General features: G+C 40.5%; 1 protein-coding gene across 2 annotated transcripts in view; it reads right to left on the minus strand.

Annotated features, from left to right (window-relative positions):
- The window catches only part of grm5b (glutamate receptor, metabotropic 5b), a 36,570-nt gene that overhangs the window by 10,930 nt on the left and 4,976 nt on the right, over positions 1-20,664 (minus strand). For both annotated transcript variants that reach the window (XM_033976717.2, XM_055226165.1), the window contains 9 exons: positions 19,816-19,890; positions 19,520-19,694; positions 3,601-3,836; positions 2,387-2,508; positions 2,113-2,237; positions 1,849-2,017; positions 1,652-1,778; positions 312-429; positions 44-230 (listed from right to left, as the gene is read on the minus strand). In XM_033976717.2, the coding sequence (XP_033832608.1) occupies positions 44-230; positions 312-429; positions 1,652-1,778; positions 1,849-2,017; positions 2,113-2,237; positions 2,387-2,508; positions 3,601-3,836; positions 19,520-19,694; positions 19,816-19,890 (1,334 nt within the window). The remainder of the gene's footprint in view (positions 1-43; positions 231-311; positions 430-1,651; positions 1,779-1,848; positions 2,018-2,112; positions 2,238-2,386; positions 2,509-3,600; positions 3,837-19,519; positions 19,695-19,815; positions 19,891-20,664) is intronic.

Consider the following 20,664-nt stretch of genomic DNA (forward strand, 5'->3'; position numbering starts at 1 on the left):
AAATCCTAAATCACAGATTTCCCCATAAACCCAGATAGCTTACCTTTGTGACTAGAGCAGAGTAGCTCATGGCAGGCGACAGGCCTATACCAAGGCGCTGGAGGTAGCAATGAATAACATGGGGTTTGGCTATGAGGCAAAAGGTACATAGATAGCCACAGCAAATCCCCACTAGTATAATGTAGCACAGCTCCCGACTGGAGGACTTCACCACTGGAGTGTCCCGGAATCTGCACACATAAACAGTCAAGGCAAACGCTTCTGCTGCTTCTGGCCATTTCAATAATTAAAAAAGAAAAAAATCCTTATACCTTATAAAAACAGCAGTGACAAAAAATGTAAACATGAGTCCAAGGCAGGCAAAGACCACCGCAGCAATGGGCTCAGGGTCTCCCCACCGGAGGTATTCCACTGGGATGGGATCACAGCCTGAACCAAAACATACTCATGTTAAACATGCTTACACTTTCAAAATAACTCATGTCATCATATTCTAAATGTGTTTCTGCCTTTTTGCTTCTACACAATGGATTTACCCTCACTCCGTCTTTTGTCTTCCTCATAGGCACGTAGATAAGGAGTAATTAATTAAAAGGACCATTTTAATTAGTTCCCATCTCGCTGAAATTATGCAGCTCAGTAATCTTGACAGATCAACAGCAGCAGTCAAATATAGCACATTTTATATATTAATTCTATCAATAACGCCAATAGTTTTTGATTCATAAATTAACAAAGTGGTCAGACGTTAACAAACACACAGAGCACATAAACTTGAACTGTGGCCTTCCAGTAGTTTTGTCCTCCATCATACAGTCACCGCCTTTTGTTTCAAGAGCTCTTTTTCTCCATACTTATATTTCACTGTAGATTTTTCTGTTTTCCATTGTTTTCTTGCTCCTATATTCACCTCGCCTTTGTCGCTGGCCTTTGTCGCTGAAGAAGCAGGTTGATGAATTTGTTTACACCTCATTATTACTGCTCTGGGCAAATAACACATGACTCTTCACATGCATATTAGAATCCATAATACAATGCATTTATAAACAATTCCACATTGATCATAATGACAACTTTTTATTCTTGCTTTATGATTTCATTTTTACTGTTTTGCTTTAAGAGTATGTAGTGTTTCTGTATTTGGTACTGGCACTTCATTGGCACTGAATGTGAATATCCATCACCACTCATTTCATGTTTTAATCATTTCTCTTGGTCAGAACTGAATGCACAGTATAATGAGAGGCTGAAAGCATAACAAGGCAATATCCAAGCACTTCAAATGCAATCGAGAAGAAACACATTTTCATAGCAACAGAAATGAATTTGCATTGGAGCCTTCTCTTGAAGCAGAATAATTAAAACACTGGTGGCTATGGCAGTAACAAATTACAGACACGGGAGGGAGGGGGGGTGCTAAATGTGATTTTATACACCCCTCCAACTGTGTTTATGTGCTCTCATACACTACAGTATTGTTTGCATTGTTCCTCTCTATAAAATGTTGTTAATATAAAACACTATATATTGGCCATAATCACACCGGCAAAAGAGAAACCTCGATTAGCCCTAGTTGTCAGCATTTGCATGGTTTGTCAATTAAAGCAAACACCTCATCTCGGTCAACATAAAAGTCAAAGAGAGAGCTAACCTGTGAGGTCATCAGTTGGCCAGGAGCCCAGGTCACAGGCTCGGCAGGTGTACTCATCAAACACAAACTCATTTTCTTTACAAGGAGTACAGGTCCAGCAGCAACTCACCTCACCTTTACGGATCACCTAAAGGGACAAAATCGTGTGAAAATGATGAAATGTACACTCTCTTGTCCAACTTAAGACATCGCCTTACCTTTATCTGGCCTTTGTCACAAGGTTCACTACACACAGACTTGATGATAGCTTCTTTGTTCGGCCAAATTTCATCATCATCTATTTTCAATCCACTATTGTCCCAACTGCCAACATTAATATAGTCGTAGAAGTCCTTTCCCATCTTCTTAAAGTTCATTATTTCATACCTGTGATTTAAAATGGAAGAAAAGATGTACTTGTTGGTTGAAGCCTCTGTTCTATAAACAGCTGACCCTATCTTGCCTATAATTAAAGCACCTACCTCCCAGGGGAGTCTCCATTCTCATCAAATAAAATTCCCTCTCCAGAAACCCCTGTGAAGTTTGTCTTCATCAGAAAGTCCAACAGTGTGGCACCATCTATAGGTCTCATGGCATCACATAACCCCTGCAATTGAACACATAGTCAAAAATATATAGCACAAGTATTATTCAATAAAAGTACTACAAATCAAACACTAAATTGAAGTAGAAGTGTCACTTCTTCTTCCATCTTAGTGCCCATCAGGGAGTTTTCAACCATGCTTCCATACCCACCTGGTAGCCTGGGCACAGAGAGCGCTGCATGTTATGCAAGCCATATGCCATAGAGTAGATGGCATTGATGACAAAGCCCATCTTTGAGTCTTGAGCATACTGCTGATGGAGCGACTCTCGTTCTAGGGGTAAAAGACAAACAGGGGAAATGAGTTGATGAGATAGAGAACAGTGAGTGTCTATATTCGCCCCCATCGTGTTCTGAAACAAGTTCATTCTAGTTTCATCAAAACCCGCTCTCTTGCCTATCTTCTTTTCATCAACAGTTTCCCACCTACATATATCATTTCCTATTGCTTGTTCTTGCACTCTTTATTTTGTATTCCATGTCCTTTTTCATTAGAATACATTAGACACGATTCCCTTTGATCCTGCGCTCAATTTCATTTTTGCCAATGAATGAAAGGGACCAGACAGAAACAGTGATGAGAATAGACACATAAAAAAAGAAAGTACAGTTAGGCTGCACAATAAAAATGCAATAACTATAGTGAATGCAGCATTAACAAAATGATTTAAAATGATCTAATCACAACTACATGCCAAGTTTTATTACATTAAGACAAAATAAGGGTTCCTGTATTTAATAGTCAAGCTAACATGTATCCACAAAATCTAGATGTTTTAAAGATTTTTTTCTCCCAGACAACAAAACCTTTAATCAGATCACCTATTTTAAATTGAGACTTTAAGGACAACAATTTATTATCTCTTTATTACATTTAATTTTGACGGGTAAAAATAGGTTACATTTTCAAATATATTATAATTTAACATCAAACTGTTCCAATTTGCATCATAAAAAAATTTAAATTGTACATGTGTGATTGGATTGTTCCTCATGTACTTTAAATTGGAATGGAATACACTTCAAGAAAAAGCAAAACTGGACACGTTGATGACACAATAGCAATTTGAAAAGCTGGTAACAAACTTTTATACATACATCTGCACATGTTTTTAATGTTTTATCTGGACTTATATGCTTGTTTGTTTTGCTTGGGTTTTATTTCTGTTTGTTTCATATTTTAAACAGGGCGCCCATGAAAAAGAGGGTGCTCTCATTGGGTTCCGCTGTATAAATAAAGATTAAGAAAGAAAAAAAGAAAGAAAGAAAATTGGGTAATTTTAATACGTGTGCTAACTGTTTGCCCTGTAACAAAACGCTGGGACCTCACACTCACTCTCTCTCATTTATCCTCTTAATGACTCACTGCTGCAGGTGCGGTTGAACTTGGTGTTCTCCTGTGCGTGACCTTTGAGCCTGCAGTGGAAACGATGCTGCCAGAACTCAGGGAACCACGGGTTACGGTGGTTGTTTTCGGGTCGCAGTTTCAGGTAGTAATCATCGAACCATTTCACATCTGCTGACTGGAGTTTGATGGTGATGCCGCCGGCCGCTTCTCGCACATAGCCATCAGTCACATCGTAGCGATCAGCCCAGCCGTCACTGCAAAACATTCATCACATCATTTAATTTTCATTTTGGTAATTAAGAAACTGTCAAGATAATCTCAGAATTTGCCATGGATTCAATGAGAAAAGAATCAGGGTCAGGACTCCAAATCCATCAGCAAATCTACGGGCGAAAATACACCACACAGGGACAAGTTAAAAGTGATGGATGTAGAATGAATCTATGTTAGCTTAAAATATGTAATGAGGATGAAAGCACAAGTTTTGCCTCCCTATTTTCACTTTCATGGTAACAAATTTTGAAGTGCCATTTCTTGCTGACGTCAATATAGACGATAAACCCATCCCTCTGTTCTCTATGAAAAAGGGGGTCGGCCATCGCTGTCTGAATGTGAATACTAATGATGTGCCAAAGGGTTTGTGAGAGCTAGGAAAAAGTTAGGTTTAAATACATACTTCCTCCTTTCTCTGCTTGAAAATCAGGTACCCTAGCTTTAAGGCTCAAAACTGTCTCTTTATTTTTAAACAGGGTCAAATTGATGGGACAGCAGCTCAAATTGTATCTTTGTATAAGGAGGACATAGTGCATTTACCACAAGACTGATATGCTATTCTGATTCTTCAAGGCAACTCATACACTACATATTATTTCTCACAATATTTCTCAAACCTGTAGGAAAGAAAAATCACTTGTATTGACAAATGTTCCCATCCAACAAGACCCAAAGCCAGAGACATTCAGCTCTGTTAGCTCAGTGGCCTTGTGCTTTTCACTTCTTCTTTTCCTGTACGACCCCCACGGCTCAAAACTCATTTTCTCCTATGGCAGCATGCCGGAGTGTGCTGTGTGTGGGAATGTGTGTAAACTACTGCTATTGCCTCCTGACATTTCGCTTTGTATCATGTCCAGTCCCCCCCTTTCTTTACTACATTTTGATTTTCATTTTTCACCATAGACTGGCAAAGTGTGTCCATCCAGGAAATTGTATACAAACTATTAATAAGGCAGTCATCACCTTTAAGCTCAATTCTAAAAACAGAAACACTCAAGTTAAGTAATGTGCTTTACAAATGGTTTCACGTTTTATTCATTTCAGCGCCATCGTGCAGAGCTACGATTCCCCAGCCTCACTAAATAAGGTGACTGGGTGAAATGTGTTGCCCAAGGATACATAGCAAAATGAATTGCCAGAAGTTTAATATTTTGTTAGGTATAATTACAGACAAATCAGCCGGATGTATTACAGTTGATAGTTGACCTTTCTGTGTTCAGACAGACCTCCGACTATTAGGATCTATGGTGTCATGCAGCGGGAGCAGGCCCATGCAGGGCCACGGTGCTATCATCAAGCTCCAGCCCTGGCTGTGGATCAATCTGTGGCACCCCCACGGCACATAATAAAAGGATTTGGATATTTATGAGAATAAATGCCTCAAGTCTGTGTTTAACACACTGTTGTAGTCACAGTACTGCTGGAGACAGTGGGTGTGAAGTGAGACTGACAAAAACTGAGAAAGAAAGACAAAAATACAAATGACTAACAAGCAATTTCAGCAAATTAAGACAATATCCAATCAGTTCTGTCACATCTCAGAACAGGGCAAGTATTTTTAATCCATTACTGAATATGGGATTCAACACTACAATTTATGAACCTTATATCAACAAACTGTATGTTACACAGATTCTTATACAGCTTCCATTTGTCATGTTTCTTCCCTGATAGTGAGTAGACTGATATTAGCCAGATAGTGAGCAGATAGGAGTCATAAGTGAAGAGTGTGATACTTAATCTTAAGAGAATCTGCCGTTACCAGAAGAAAAAAAAATGTCTTAGTGTCAAACTGTTCAACGCTTTGCTTAACTGAACTGACCTACTGTCCTGCTCTGTCACTATGACACTATGAACAGGAACACCAAAGACACTTGATAATATGGATCATTTAGGTAAATGTCCAAGACAATACAATCACAATGCACTTTTGTCTACCTGTTGCTCTTTCAGGCACGTATGGTGTTTATGGTGTGTACTGTGTGCACTAGGAAAACAAATAAACTGTAGCAGCAGTACAGTCATGAGAGTACAGTGTGTCCTGTATGCACTGTTCATATGTACACACACTGATACTCTACTCATAGTCCACCAGAAGCTCATGTTATCTGAAACTTATAACCTAAAGCCCTCTTTCAGATGACTACATGTTATGGTTAAAACTAAATGACTGATAATTCATATCAAAATGAATGATCTTAATGACATTGTAGCTCACGCTGGCTCTGTCTCTCCACATGTCTCAAAGCCCAAGGCCGTTGTCATGGTTTCAAGCCCACGCTCAACCTGCTGTCTGTGCTTTTTGTCTCATTAGTGCACACTGGATTTTAAATATAAACACATACACCTTTCTATTCTCTATTCAATGAACATAGTGTGCTCTGTCTCTAAAATTACTGAAACTCATGTTTGCATAATATGCCAGTGCTGCCGGCCAGTCTGCCGCCTTAAGCAAAATGCTTTACAAAACTGTTTCTAAAGACCAAAGAAAAGTTTACTTATGAGTAAATGTCTGTGTAGACCCTCAGTCATCCAGGTCTGATCCATAGCAAACAACAAAATTAAATCTGTAAACTGGACAAATCTTGTAGAAGTGAAGACGTTTCGCTGCTCATTCAAGCCGCTTGTTCAGTTCCAGCCAGAATGCTGGTGGCCACTGCCTTTAATTCTATCAGAGGGGAGGGGCTAACTACACTGAAACTGTAAACAGCTATTGTCTCCAGTTTCAGATGAAACTACCCTATTCAGCCCTTAACGACCCTGCTATTGTTCTGGGTCTGAGGATGGAGTTGTCGATGGGGGAGAGATTATGTCTCAGGCCCCCATTTCTTTTTTAAGGAAGGATTCTCTTTCCTAACAAAAATAGCTTCTTTAACTCCTCTCTCAAACCATTTCTTTTCTCTGGCTAAGATCTGAACTTCACTATCTTCAAAGGAGTGGTTAGTGGCTTTGGGATGGAGATGCACGGCTGACTGGGGTCCAGAGGAACTCTCCTGCCGGTGTTGGTACATCCTCTTATGGAGTAGCTGTTTAGTTTCTCCAATGTAAAGCTCACTGCACTCTTCACTACACTGAATGGAGTAGACTACATTACTTTGTTTATGGCTTGGGGTTTTGTCCTTAGGGTGAACCAATTTTTGCCTTAAAGTGTTTGTGGGTTTGAAAAAGACAGGAATGGATCTTAGGGAGGCCATAGATACAAGGAATGGAATCACCAGGACAGAGTCTGTAATACAGCTGTCTATCAATGACTTCCTCCTTCTCCAGCTTCTGTAAGCAGTCTATGATTTTCTTCTTGTACCCACTGGTAGGGTCTCATTTCAGCAGTTCATAGGTGGCGGTGTCACTGAGGAGGCTCTTCACTTTAGCCTCGTAATCAGCTGAGTTCAGGATCACAGTGCATCTCCCTTTGTCAGCTGGCAAAATGTTGATGCTGTGGTCCTTTTCTAGAGCAGTGAGAGCCTTCGTTCCTCTGATGTTATGTTGGAGGGAGGAGGTTTGGCGCTGCTCAGTGCGGCTGTTACTTTCAGTCTCAGGTCACCAGCTTCTGCCTCTGTAAGCTTATTGTTTCTAATGGCTGTTTCTGCTGCTGTAATGTAGTCCACTGTGGGGATCTGATTGGAAGTTACAGAGAAGTTCAGTCCTTTGGAAAGTACCTCTCTGTCTGACTGAGTAAGGTCATGGTCTGACAAGTTCTTCACCCAATGTTCCCTATTTCCAGGATGGCCGAGTCCATCCCTTTTCCTCCTGTCGCTCTGATTCCTTTGTTCTTGTAGTTGCCTAAACTTCCTAATGTGCCGTTCTTTGGTTTCCTCATGTTGTTTCAACTGCCCTATGACTATGAAATTGTAGATCCTCTGAGCTATTTCTTCAAGATTCAAGATTTCTTTATTTGTCTCCCTTAGGAGAAATTTTTCTTGGACCAATGGGCTGCTCACACCACAAAAAACAAACAGAACCATACCCAGGGTGCAGTACATCTCTCTCAACACACACACTCATTTCTACATCATTTATCATTTAACAGTTCCACCGAAACAGGCACAAATGAATGTCTATATCTGTTATATTTCCACCGTGGTACCCTGTACCTCCTCCCCGAACTCAACAGTTCATACTCAGGGTACAACACATGTGTCGGGTCTGAAAGAATGCTCCTGGTCTGTCTCCTCATGGCCTGTTTGTAAAGTTCTTGAGGGCTCAGAGGGACAGCACAGCCCATAATTTTCCCTGCTGTCCTCACCAGATTTAAAATTTGGGTTTTTGATTTGACCAGCAAGTTTCCAAACCAGCTGGTGATTCCATATCTTATCTTATCCGTATCTTCTGGGACTAAGGTGGCTATTCTGCTTTTAGCCAGAGAAAAGAAATGGTTTGAGAGAGGAGTTAAAGAAGCTATTTTTGTTAGGAAAGAGAATCCTTCCTTTAAAAAGAAATGGGGGCCTGAGACATAATCTCTTCCCCATCTACAACTCCATCCTCAGACCCAGAACAATGAGAACAATAGCAGGGTCCTTAAGGGCTGAATAGGGTAGTTTCAGCTGAAACTGGAGACAATAGCTGTTTACAGTTTCAGTGTAGTTAGCCCCTCCCCTCAGATAGATTTAAAGGCAGTGGCCACCAGCATCTGACCAGAACTGAAGAAGCGGCTTGGATGAGCAGCGAAACGTCTTCACTCCTACAAGATTTGCCCAGTTGACAGATTTAACTTCGTTGTTTGCTATTTATGAGTAAATCAAAAACAGGAAGGGACAGTATGCAGTTTGAATGTAAGATACAAATTTCCTTTTTAACTTTTTGCCAGTATCTCTCTGGTATTTTAGTAGTAGTGTACATACTGTATCATTAAGCAGTCTGTGGGTTTCAATGATAAAAAATTTGAATCATTGCCATAGCGATGAACAATTTAAAGCAAAAGAAATATATCTTTTGATTAAGTCCTCAAAATGTTACATATAACTGGAAGCTAAAACTCATGAATAAATGATACAGTTCAAACCCAGGACATTAGTGTGATTGTAGAATTATTAGCCAAAATTAGACGAGTGACTCTGAAGACACCAGGTCACTTTTGTAATTAAATGTCTGAGTTGTGTAATGACATGCCACCGACCTCAGCCCACCCGCTCTTGTGCTGCTATGGCAACTTGGCAGAAATTCTAGATGAGCATCTGCTGCTTACAAGCATATATTTTGAATGCACACAACATGCACATCCACACGGCAGCAGTGGACCAACACAGTGACACCAGTAATGAGCCGGACTCTGACAGCTCCAGGGGAAAAACAATATCTGAATAGATACAAAGGAGCATTATGTAACTTTGCTGGTGGAGGGTCCTTCACCGACTTGCCACCATGGAAATGATATTGCTTTGCTTAGAATGTTCCACAGCATGGCATTAAATTGAATCTCCGTCCATGGGGACAAGCAGATGATGCCACCATGCGAAAGTAGAGGTCAAATCTGGACTGGCAATTAAACCATGTACAATTTAATAAATGAAAGATAGATGTGTTCAAGCCATACTGTGGAACATTCAGGAAAGCAATAGCATCTCCATGGAGACAAGGAGGTGGCAGAGCTAAGACTAGAAAAGTGATACGTACGTACAGCTAAATAACGTTTTCTGAAAGGATATCATATTTGTTAGTTGTTAGTAGTTAATTTGTTAGTATCAATACTTGCTGAAATGAGTGCCTAGTTTTAATACAGGTTTTTGTATGTGGATTTTTGACAACCCTACAATCAACACTAAACCTAAAACTGGTTAAATCTAATGAGTATGATCCTGTTCAGAGTCAGAAAGAAGACATATGGTGATGAATTTAAAACCTATCACTGTACACTCTATGAAAAAGTAGACCATCACTATCTGTCAGAAGAGAACAACACTGTATAAAATGTATTTATAAGGGAGTACTTGACAGACTGCCTGAATATCTCACTTGCTTGTCGAACTTTGATACGGGAACTTTTAATACAATATCACCAGAATTGAAATGGGAAAAAAAACGCTTTTGGTTATTTCGCTTCCCAGAAATGCAATACATTTCTACAGCATTAAATGGCAAACCACAAAATTGAGAACTGTGTAGTCAGAATAAAAAATCTCACAAGAATCTACGTCAACATCAATGTATTTAGAGTCACTGGGATTTCATATTACAATTAAGCCATAATAGCCACTGTGGAGATGCTCTGAATGGAACAGATATACAGCCAACAGCAATAACAAAAAACAGTGAGGGTTAACATTTATGGAAACAACATAGACATTTAAAACATTTATACAGCTGTTGATATGCATAAGCAAAAAAAAAAAAATCAGTAATAAGCCTATGTTGAACTTAGAGATAAATATCATTACAGTAGTCAGAGTAGTGGACCGGCATATATCTGCTGGAATGGTGTCAGAGAGTTGACAGAGACACATGCTGTATATTATGAGTATCCCTCCTGGTCTGGCCTCATCACTTTTTATTGCTCTACACATTAAAGTGTCATCTCTCTTATATCCAATGCTGCAGACATTGTAATATCACCTGCTGAGGTAATACACCACCATGGCACTAGCGTAAGTCTTTCCAATGGCCCCTTATTTTTGTGCTTTATCTTTATTACCACTGTGGTCCCACACACTGGCATCAAATCAAGGCCCATTTTTTTTCTAACATGACTCTATTTGTTCCACCATACATTAATTAATTGCATCATTTGTGTTGCTATGGTTATTTGAGCACTAGCAGTACAATGAATGTAGATCTCAATATGTATAATGGTAAATGGTAAACGGACACATTTTTATATGGTGCTTTTCCACCTTCACAGCACTCAGAGCACTTAATATTAAGAAGTGACTCACACATTCTCACACGCATTCATACGCGGAGACCATGGACTGTATAAAGAAGCGAACTAAAGGAGTGTGACGTCACCCATAACGTTCAGCTCCAGTCAAATGAAGCTCATCGAGGCTCGCGGTTATAGGGGTGAATGTGGAGCCGAGTTGCATCTTTAGAACTCCTACCACAAGTATCACAGCAACCAAAGGGCCAATCCAGGGCAAGGCTGATGAAGGTAATGCCCCTTCCTGCCCAAACCGCTAGTTTAGCACAGAGCGGGCGCTTAGCAACACCGTCAATCAAACCTGTTGCTAATATTAGTGGGAGTGACCTTATTTGTTATTGACGTTTGTATCTTGATTTATGGACACAACAAGCCACAAGCGAAAAAAAAAATGCCAGGATCATGTAGAGTGGGTTAATATGAACATTTTAAGGCCAAAATGATGTGTCTGACAGCAGAAGTAACAGAGAGAGGGGTGATAATTTTTCAATGTAAAGTTAAATGGAGCCAGAGTCGATAGAGCCAGAAGCGTGCCCATGACTTCACTTCATCACTTCCTATTTGGAACGTGGCAGCTAGTGGGTTAGCTACGTCCATTTCTATATACAGTTTATGGTGCACACATTGGGGGCAAGGGGGGTTTAAGTATCTTGCGCAAGGACCAGATTGTCAGAATGTAGCACTGGCTCATTGTATCTACTATAGAAAAATTGTACTGTTCTGGCAGGAGATAAGGGATGTAGTTGAATTATTTATTTATTTCTAAGCAATTCATATTGGATCCAAGGTTATTCTGGTTTAGCTTATACCCAGAGAGAAAAATACAGAAGCAAAAGCTGAAAATTCCTTATAGACATAGCCTGCTGAATGCCAAACGTATTTAATTTTATTGGAGGAAAGATGATAGACTGACTGTGAATGGGTGTATAAAACAGATGTCAGCTGCTCTCCCATTGGAAAAATAACATATGTACTAAGGGCAAAGAAGAACAGACAGATTAACGGGTTGAGCGCTTGGATTTATTGTTTAACTCTCTAGGAATTACATTGTATGTCTGATCTCTAGTGCAGTGTTAGCTTCCTGTATGTTTTTTTTTTTTTTTTCATTTGTTCATATGTGATGGACATGCCTATTTGTACGGTAATTTAGTCATGTTGCTATTTTGTGGGTTTGCCTATTTCATATTTATTCTTCATGTGCTATAGGGTCTACTACACAATGGCGTCCTTCCTTATAAGGGACTTACATAACCAGTGCCTCGGGTTTGCACCTTGCCCATTCTACAAAACTAAGCTAAGGGCTTTATTATGTTAAGAAAAGTTTAAAGGAGTTTACTAACTGTGTAATGGCAAGTATTGTGCGACTGTTTCCCTAGGGGTGAGTTCACACTTGTGGCTTGGAGTTGAGCCCTGATGTAGTCTTGGTTTAGTCCTGAGTCCCTGTTTAGTCCTGGTGTAGTCCAAGTTTAGTTTTAGGTTTACTCCCAGTTTAGTAGTACGAGTTTTGATGTAGTGTGAGAGCAAAGTTGCAATGTAACTTTCCAAACATATATGGTGATATTTGTGTAGTTTTATGGTTCATTTCACAAGCCATTCAGTATGCAAGATACTTGAACCTCAAACAAGACATTAATAGGTCCGTTATCACACATTTCAAATTATTGTTATCAAAATATTATACATAAATCGCTCTAAATTTGTATATTATTTTATTTCATTCTAGTTATAGCCTTGTAGCCGTTGATGTGAGACCCAATTTGGAATTAACATTATTAAGCGTCAACAATTAGTGCCCGTCTTTCTTGCATAAGCTAATAATCGTCCAGTAGCTAACAGGCAGCAGTCCGCAGCTATTCCCTTTTTACACAACAGCCGTAATTACACTGGTTGGTCTCACATGCAAACACCCACACATACACTGCCAACGGTCCCTGCTACTAGTCTGGATGTTTGACAGCTCGGATTAGCAAGGCGAGGTGCAGCTAATGCCCACTAACAAGACATCCAGCTTATCGCCCACAGAACGTTATAGGCGAGAGTTAGTAAAAGTAGGATCAGACAAAATTATCACTGGATTATTTGGGACGTCATCAAATTCTGATGATAGCATTGGAACGAAATGCTTCATCTTGTCAATAAGTCCCTCAATCATTTAAATGGCTTGTGTCCTAAAAATAGGTTGCACTGAAGGTGTGGGGTTTCTTAATTTCAAATAAAGCGCAAGGATCTGTTTAGCATACACTGGGGTACACTGTTTTTGATTGGAATGACTAAAGTTAAAATCTACAAAACTGAACCAGACTATTGTTAGCGGGAGATTAGGTTGATGAGGTTATAGTTAGTATATGGCTCAAAGTCCATTCAACTCACATGTTTGCATTTGAAATGTATTTTTTGAAGCTATGTGAAACACTTTTCCTTAGTTTTTCTTGGAGAATACATTGAACTTTATTCTGTTTTTTGTTTCATATGGATAGATCCAAACATAGTTACCATAAAACATCTGCTTTTCCTCCAGTTAACTTCAAAATATGGTTTAGTTTACAATGTTGTGTTGTCATGTGAGCGCATCCTATTTTATACAAGGGCAAGTTGAGAGGAAGTCAAAAGCGTATTGTCCTCTACACAGCAAAATTGTAGGTTTTAACTAAGCAATGAAATCACAAATTATAATCACAAACTTTTTTTCACTTGCTTGGTCGCTTTCACCGAGCGTCTCTCTTTCTGTACTTCTCACTCGCTCGTGCTCTCTGTTGCCATGGTAACAAACAGTGCGGGGGCTGAGATGCGGTACACATGACACCCGTCTAACTGAACGCGCCGGAAGAGGGATGAGACGGGGAAGGGAGAGGGGGACTGGGGGGTAAATGAGAGTTCAGGGGTGCCAATTCAAGAAGGGAATTGGGCACTGTTATTTATATGTTGTGAGCATTTGAAATACTAGTGAACATTGAGTCTTTCAATATATAGGCCTATATAATGCATCATAAAAATTGAAATAAACATGAAAATGTCTACTAAAAGTGTCAACATATGAGTAGTATTAGTGGCTTCAAGGGGAAAAAATGCATTTTATTAGGGCTGGGTGGACATTTACTTTCACATATTGTTTTTAATTTTTGCCATTTAACACAAAAAATAGTTCAATTTCTTCCCTCAAAATCTGCTCTGCTCCAAATCACATGCTTTTACTGACAGGATTGGCTCTAAAATTTAATTAATTGTACAGCCCTACACTCGTTTTACTATTTACCAGTGAAGGAAAAAATGTGACCTTTCATAAAAGCAGCCATCCATAAACCAAAAAGATGGTGAAAGAGATGGGACTCTCACTGTGGTATCAAGCATACATATTTTTATAGTAACAGAATCAAGTTTAAAATCTTATCATTGTGACAAAACTGTAAAACACTGTGTACATGCCAACTGGATTATGTCCTTCTTTAATCAAATGAACAAAATACACCTGAATGTGTGAAAATGATAGATGAGACTAGGCTTCTGGCAGCTCCACGCTCTGTGATTTTAAGTGTTCAAAGATGCCATCTGGTCTGGAGCCTGTCTAGGGCAGGTGCGTGTGAAAACCTGTTGTTCGATAATGAATTTAGATGAGTTTGATGAAGGGGAAAATATCCAGGGCATTTGGGGTTTTTTGTGGAAAATGTGTGTCAAAACTTCAATTAAAGGACTTCATTCATTTGCTTCCTAACTCGTGTCAAGGAGCATATCAACAAGAATGTCAGCCCCAAACAGCCAGCAACAACCATTTTATGCCTCCTTCATTATAATTTTTTTAAAGGTGCACTGTGTAACATTTCTTCTGCCACCTGCTTGCCTTCATTGAGGTGTTGCTTTGCCTGAAATGTTCCACAGTATGGGATTAAACATATTTATCTCCACTGAGAAAAGCAGGTGACACCACCAGGTCAAGTAAATAGTCATATCTAAATGTGGGTTTTTAAGGTATTTATTAGCAATTATAACACTTACGTTAAATGCCATACTGTGTAACATTCCAGGCAGAGCACTAACAATTCCATGGATGCAAGCAGGAGGCAGACCTTTAACACCCCCCTATATTTTAACCTAACTAGAACTGTAAGCCATACTGTTAACTATTACGTAGTAAAAGCCAAAAGTAAAATCTGTTAACTGGACAAAAAAAGTTGTAGGAGAGCAAATGTTTCGCTGCTCATCCAAGCCACTTCTTCAGTTCTGGTCAGATTGCTGGTGGACATTGTCTGAAGGAAGGAGCTTACTACACTGAAACTGTAAACAGGTATTGTTTACCATTTCTGTATGTATGCTAGGTCTATTGAGTTACTTTAAGTGTGCACTGTGCCTGACTCATAAATTGCATATTCATACAACTCTTAATGGGTGCTAACACACCTATTGGCATACTGGCTAACTCTATTGTTCTCTTTGATTCCTTTTTTTATTACTTAGATAAAAGGTGTTCTTTAAGAAACTTTTCAGCTAATCATTTTTGGGGTTGACACCACAGACAATGTGAGGCATTTCTCTGTTGTTTCACAGTTCATAATAATTATAATTATTTATGACTTTTTCCTTGTCAGAGATAAATTAAAGGTCAGTTGATTTTCTTGCTGATTTCATTACAGAAAATTACATGTGTGAAAGTTAATATCAGTTGCAGTAATGCAGAAATCACAGCAATTCTGAAATGAGGTTAAAATCTGAACAGACTTAAATAAAGCAATACTAGATACTCTTCTGAGCAGGTGTTGATTCTATGACATTTTTCAGAAGTTTGGTGTTAGTAAAACGAAGGTAAATTTGCTTATTATTATGTATTAAAAACGGTAAGGTCTATTCCAGGGTACTGGAGAGGAGAATCCGACCGATAGTCGAACCTCGGATTCAGGAGGAGCAGTGTGGTTTTCGTCCTGGTCGTGGAACACTGGACCAGCTCTATACTCTTCATCGGGTCCTCGAGGGTTCATGGGAGTTTGCCCAACCAGTCCACATGTGTTTTGTGGATTTGGAGAAGGCATTCGACCGTGTCCCTCGTGGTGTCCTTTGGGGGGTGCTCTGGGAGTATGGGGTCCGGGGCTCTTTGCTAAGGGCTGTCCGGTCCCTGTATGACCGGAGCAGGAGCTGTGTTCGCATTGCCGGCAGTAAGTCAGACCTGTTCCCGGTGCATGTTGGACTCCGCCAGGGCTGCCCTTTGTCACCGGTTCTGTTCATTATATTTATGGACAGAATTTCTAGGCGCAGCCAGGGGCCGGAGGGGGTCTGGTTTGGGAACCACAGGATTTCATCTCTGCTGTTTGCAGATGATGTTGTCCTGATGGCTTCTTCGAGCCAGGACCTGCAGCAGGCACTGGGGCGGTTTGCAGCCGAGTGTGAAGCGGCTGGGATGAGAATCAGCTCCTCCAAATCCGAGGCCATGGTTCTCGACCGGAAAAAGGTGGTTTGCTCTCTCCGGGTGGGTGGTGAGTCTCTGCCCCAAGTGGAGGAGTTCAAGTATCTCGGGGTCTTGTTCACGAGTGAGGGAAGGATGGAGCGGGAGATTGACAGGCGGATCGGTGCAGCGTCTGCAGTGATGCGGTCGCTGTATCGGTCCGTTGTGGTAAAGAAGGAGCTGAGCCGGAAGGCGAAGCTCTCGATTTACCGGTCAATCTACGTTCCTACCCTCACCTATGGTCATGAGCTTTGGGTAATGACCGAAAGGACAAGATCGCGGATACAAGCGGCTGAAATGGGCTTCCTCCGCAGAGTGGCCGGGCGCACCCTTAGGGATAGGGTGAGGAGCTCGGTCACACGGGAGGAGCTCGGAGTAGAGCCGCTGCTCCTACACGTTGAGAGGAACCAGCTGAGGTGGCTCGGGCATCTGCTCAGGATGCCTCCTGGACGCCTCCCTAGGGAGGTGTTCTGGGCATGTCCCACCAGGAGGAGGCCCCGGGGAAGACCCAGGACACGCTGGAGGGACTATGTCTCTCGGCTGGCCTGGGAACGCCTTGGGGTCCCACCGGAGGAGCTGGAGGACGTGTCCGGGGTGAGGGAAGTCTGGGAGTCCCTGCTTAGACTGCTGCCCCCGCGACCCGGCCCCGGATAAGCGGAAGAAAATGGATGGATGGATGGATATGTATTAAAAACAACATTATATATTGCATAAATCATGACTAAAATATGGAGATGGTTAAGTAGACAGTAGTTCATGGTATGTATTATGACTTAAAGGAACTGTAAGTAGCTCTTATAGTTTTAAAGGAGGTACTACAATCACAACGAAACTGGGGTTACCAGTGCCTTAACCTGCAGATAGAGGGCACATACAAGTTTTGTATGGACAGGCCATGCCTCATGTGAAAACAGACAAGCTCCAGAATTCACTCACTGAGCTGCGGAGGCTGCACTCGAACTGATTCATGATTGGCTGCAGGTGCTGGGGTTTAGGTAGTGACCATTCAGATCAGAGAGAGTCCCTTTCGGTTTAACTGGATTTCAACATTGAAACCCAAATGAGAGACTTATGTGAGGCTCAATCTGCTTTCTGATTGGATAATTGTCTTGAACCAAAACACCAAACTATAACATAAACAAATGGAACATCATTTCCAAAGTTAGTAATTAAGGATTAATCAGCATTAAAACTGTTAGCATTAAAAGCTATATTTGATATGAACATGTTTACCTTATATCTGGGGACACAGACAGGTCAAGGCTATACAATTAAAGGAACTGTATGTAGCCTCCACTCTTACTCAGTTCTAAAAACATTACTACAATCACAACTGAACCTGAGCTGTCAGTGTCTTAACTTGCACATACAGGACACATACAAGTTTTTCTTAATCTCAGTATATGGACAGGACTCTTGTGAAAGCCCGGAATCTCCAGAATTCAAATCAAGTGAAATATTAATTTAAATTCTAATAATAAGGAGGAGGGGGAAAGCGTTTAGTCATAAAACTGGATTACATAGTGAATATTTCCCAAGCGTGTGCACATGCGTGTTACTGTGTATATTTGAGCTGCTGAGCCCGGGAGCTGACGTAACACTCACTTTAATCCCACGGTGTAAATCTGAAAATGAGCAGCCAAATACCAAACGGGAGCTCAAAGACGAATATCCAGACTACCAAACCAGCTTGTTTCGCCTACACACAAATTTCACCTCATACCGATCCACATATAGACACATACATTCAGATTGTGCCTTTGAAACCTGAACTTGAATCCCTGTCACTACTCCATGGCTGTTGGTTCCTCTTTTTCTCTTCTGTGTGTGTCTGCGGCCGATCGGTCTGCCTGCTCCTCCTCTCTTCTATAATTCCCAGCACTTTTCCCATTGGAGTATGCTAAGAGGATAAGGCCATTCCCCCTGAGAGCAGTAAGAGGATGAATATGCGTGTGTAGGTGTCAATGTGGGCCTCTCCATCCTTAAGCTCATTTTTGGAGATGTTGCAAGTGATGTTTTGGCAAAGTTTACATTTTTATTTTTGTTTATTACTTACAATTTTGGAAAAGTGTTTCATGAGATTTGTAATAAATGTTGATTAAATCATTAGTAGAATTAATAATGGAAACAATTACAACATTCATTGGGGTCATGAAAGAATATAATTTAAAATATGTTTTATTGGATTTTCAAATGGCTAAAGTGATGTGGTTTTATGTCTTATTTAGTACATTTTAGAATATTGATTGGTCTTGATCCACCTATATCAAATAACTGACCATAGGCCTTCTTCCAACCAAAATCAAATAATCATTTGGGAACCTAAATTCACCAACAAATCAAAAACAACAGTGTCTATAGTGTTAAATGCCAATCATAAATAAACTCAGACGCATGGATCCCTCGATGTATACACATAAACATTCACATAAACACTCAGGCCAGCTGCTAGGCTGGATTCATCCAAATATGGTAAGGGATATTTCCATGGCAACAGCAGACAGAAGGGCTGCACACTGGGGCGGGATGATCTCCAGAGGGAGTCTGCTTTTTGACTTTCCATTCAGACAGCTCTTTTTCTCTTGATTCAACAGCAAAGTCAGATCCTCCCACGGTCAGAAAATTAAGAAAACAAATTCATGATGTCCTTGTAAAGTTATCAATCAGTATTCAGCCCTAACAGCAACAAGAGTTCCCCGTTTCACACAACTATCTCCAAGCAGCAAGAGAAGCCAGTCTGCTAAATATTGAATGCTTTGCTATTAATGACGATTTAGCACTTTGCTTGATGCAGTTTTCTGTAGCTCGATGGTTATGGCAGTTACCGCAAAGTAGAACGTGGTGCTAGCTACGCACTGCAGAGTGTTTTATAACATTACCTCTTAGTGAGCAGGAGCCACGGTGTCCATGACGATGAGGATGGTTAGCATGAAGATGATGATTATGATGATGAACTGATGAAGATAATCAGGATGATGATTAACAAAACCCAACACTTTGATGCTTAATTACAGCCAGACAATGCTGAGGGAAAAGCACAATATAATGGAATCAAAGGAAAGCAGGAGCATTTTAATGGTAATACCTGGAGGATGTTTGCTTTATACTAATGTTTTTATCAGGACATATTGGGAAACATTATTCACTTTATGTAAATTTGACATTTGAGTACCCCAAATGGGGAATAGTACTGTCTAACTTATCAGACCAAAGATAGAGAGAGTACACATTCACAAATACTGATGGAAATGGTAAGTAGAACAATTAAATTATTATTGCTTTTTAAGAACTATTTGAACTCATTGACACAAAAGATGAAGTGATGATAGATGCTACGTCCTGTCTAAACCTTGTGTAATAGATGCCGTACATGTGTCTGCCCTCACCTCCCGATGAGCAGGAACTCTCCCACTGAGCCCTGACGCCTCATGGCCATGAGGATGTTACGGACGGTCATGCCTTCACAGAAACATGCCACTACTCTGGCCTTAGGCAGATGTGCCCTCAGCCTCTCCAACAGCCGGTCGAAGCTCTGTTCTCCTGCATTGCTCCAGATTTTGCCTGGAGGGAAACACTTGTGATCAGATCTATGTCAGTGAATGAAGTGATCCTACTGTTTATAGCTACTGATTTCTGTGTTTCATCACCAACCCCTCCTTCACTAAAAGATGTTGTTTCTTACCAGAGTGGGCAATGCAGATCCCCTCCTTAGCTGCCATGTCTTTGAATGCCTCCATTCCACTTTCACCATAGTTGCCTAAAACAAAAAAACAGCTTTATTAAACTTTGAACACACATCATAATCCAAAATAGTGGCTTCAAACATTAATGGGTTTAACTAAGTAACGTAGCATTGAAATAGCCGTTTCCCTAATGTGGCACCCAGTTCTTTGCCAGAGAAAGTGGGTGACCTGGAATTTATGCTAATGATGGGTTGTACACACTGGCAAAGAATATGACAGGATTTCCCTCTTTCATTTTCATTCCTCTGTTTCATGTGAGCCCCTCACTGTGGCATCTGAAGAGTAGATCAAAAATACATCTCTTTCTTTACTCAATGAGATCATTATCTGCTCTAATGCCCCCTCATGTGTGCACGCCATCAATAACACAACAGCAGCCTAACGAGCCGCGATTGATCTATTAAAATTGATAGGAGGTCAAAGGAGGGAAAGTCAGAGAAAACTAATGAATAAATAAAAGAAATAAAGGGCGTAAAGATGTTTGAAGGCACGCAATGAAGGTAGGGAGAGGGTCTCAAATCCTTGAATGCTGCCTTTGTGATACTAGGCCAGTGATCAGTGTGTCACAGAGAAGTGTAAAGTCTTGTAATTAGTGTCTGGCTGAGGAGAGAGAGAGAGACAGATGGTGCAGTCCTCCCTTCTCTTGTACACATGGGTATACAGTGCACTCACACTCCTACCAGATCGATAAAACTTGTAACCTACTTCCCTCTTGTCTCTATAGGGATTTATGTGTTAGGTAGTCACCCTCTACCTCTAAACCCAACGTGTCATGTGTTTTTTTCTAC

The sequence above is a fragment of the Periophthalmus magnuspinnatus genome, chromosome 13 (genome assembly GCF_009829125.3).
Source record: "Periophthalmus magnuspinnatus isolate fPerMag1 chromosome 13, fPerMag1.2.pri, whole genome shotgun sequence".
Taxonomy (NCBI): domain Eukaryota; kingdom Metazoa; phylum Chordata; class Actinopteri; order Gobiiformes; family Gobiidae; genus Periophthalmus; species Periophthalmus magnuspinnatus.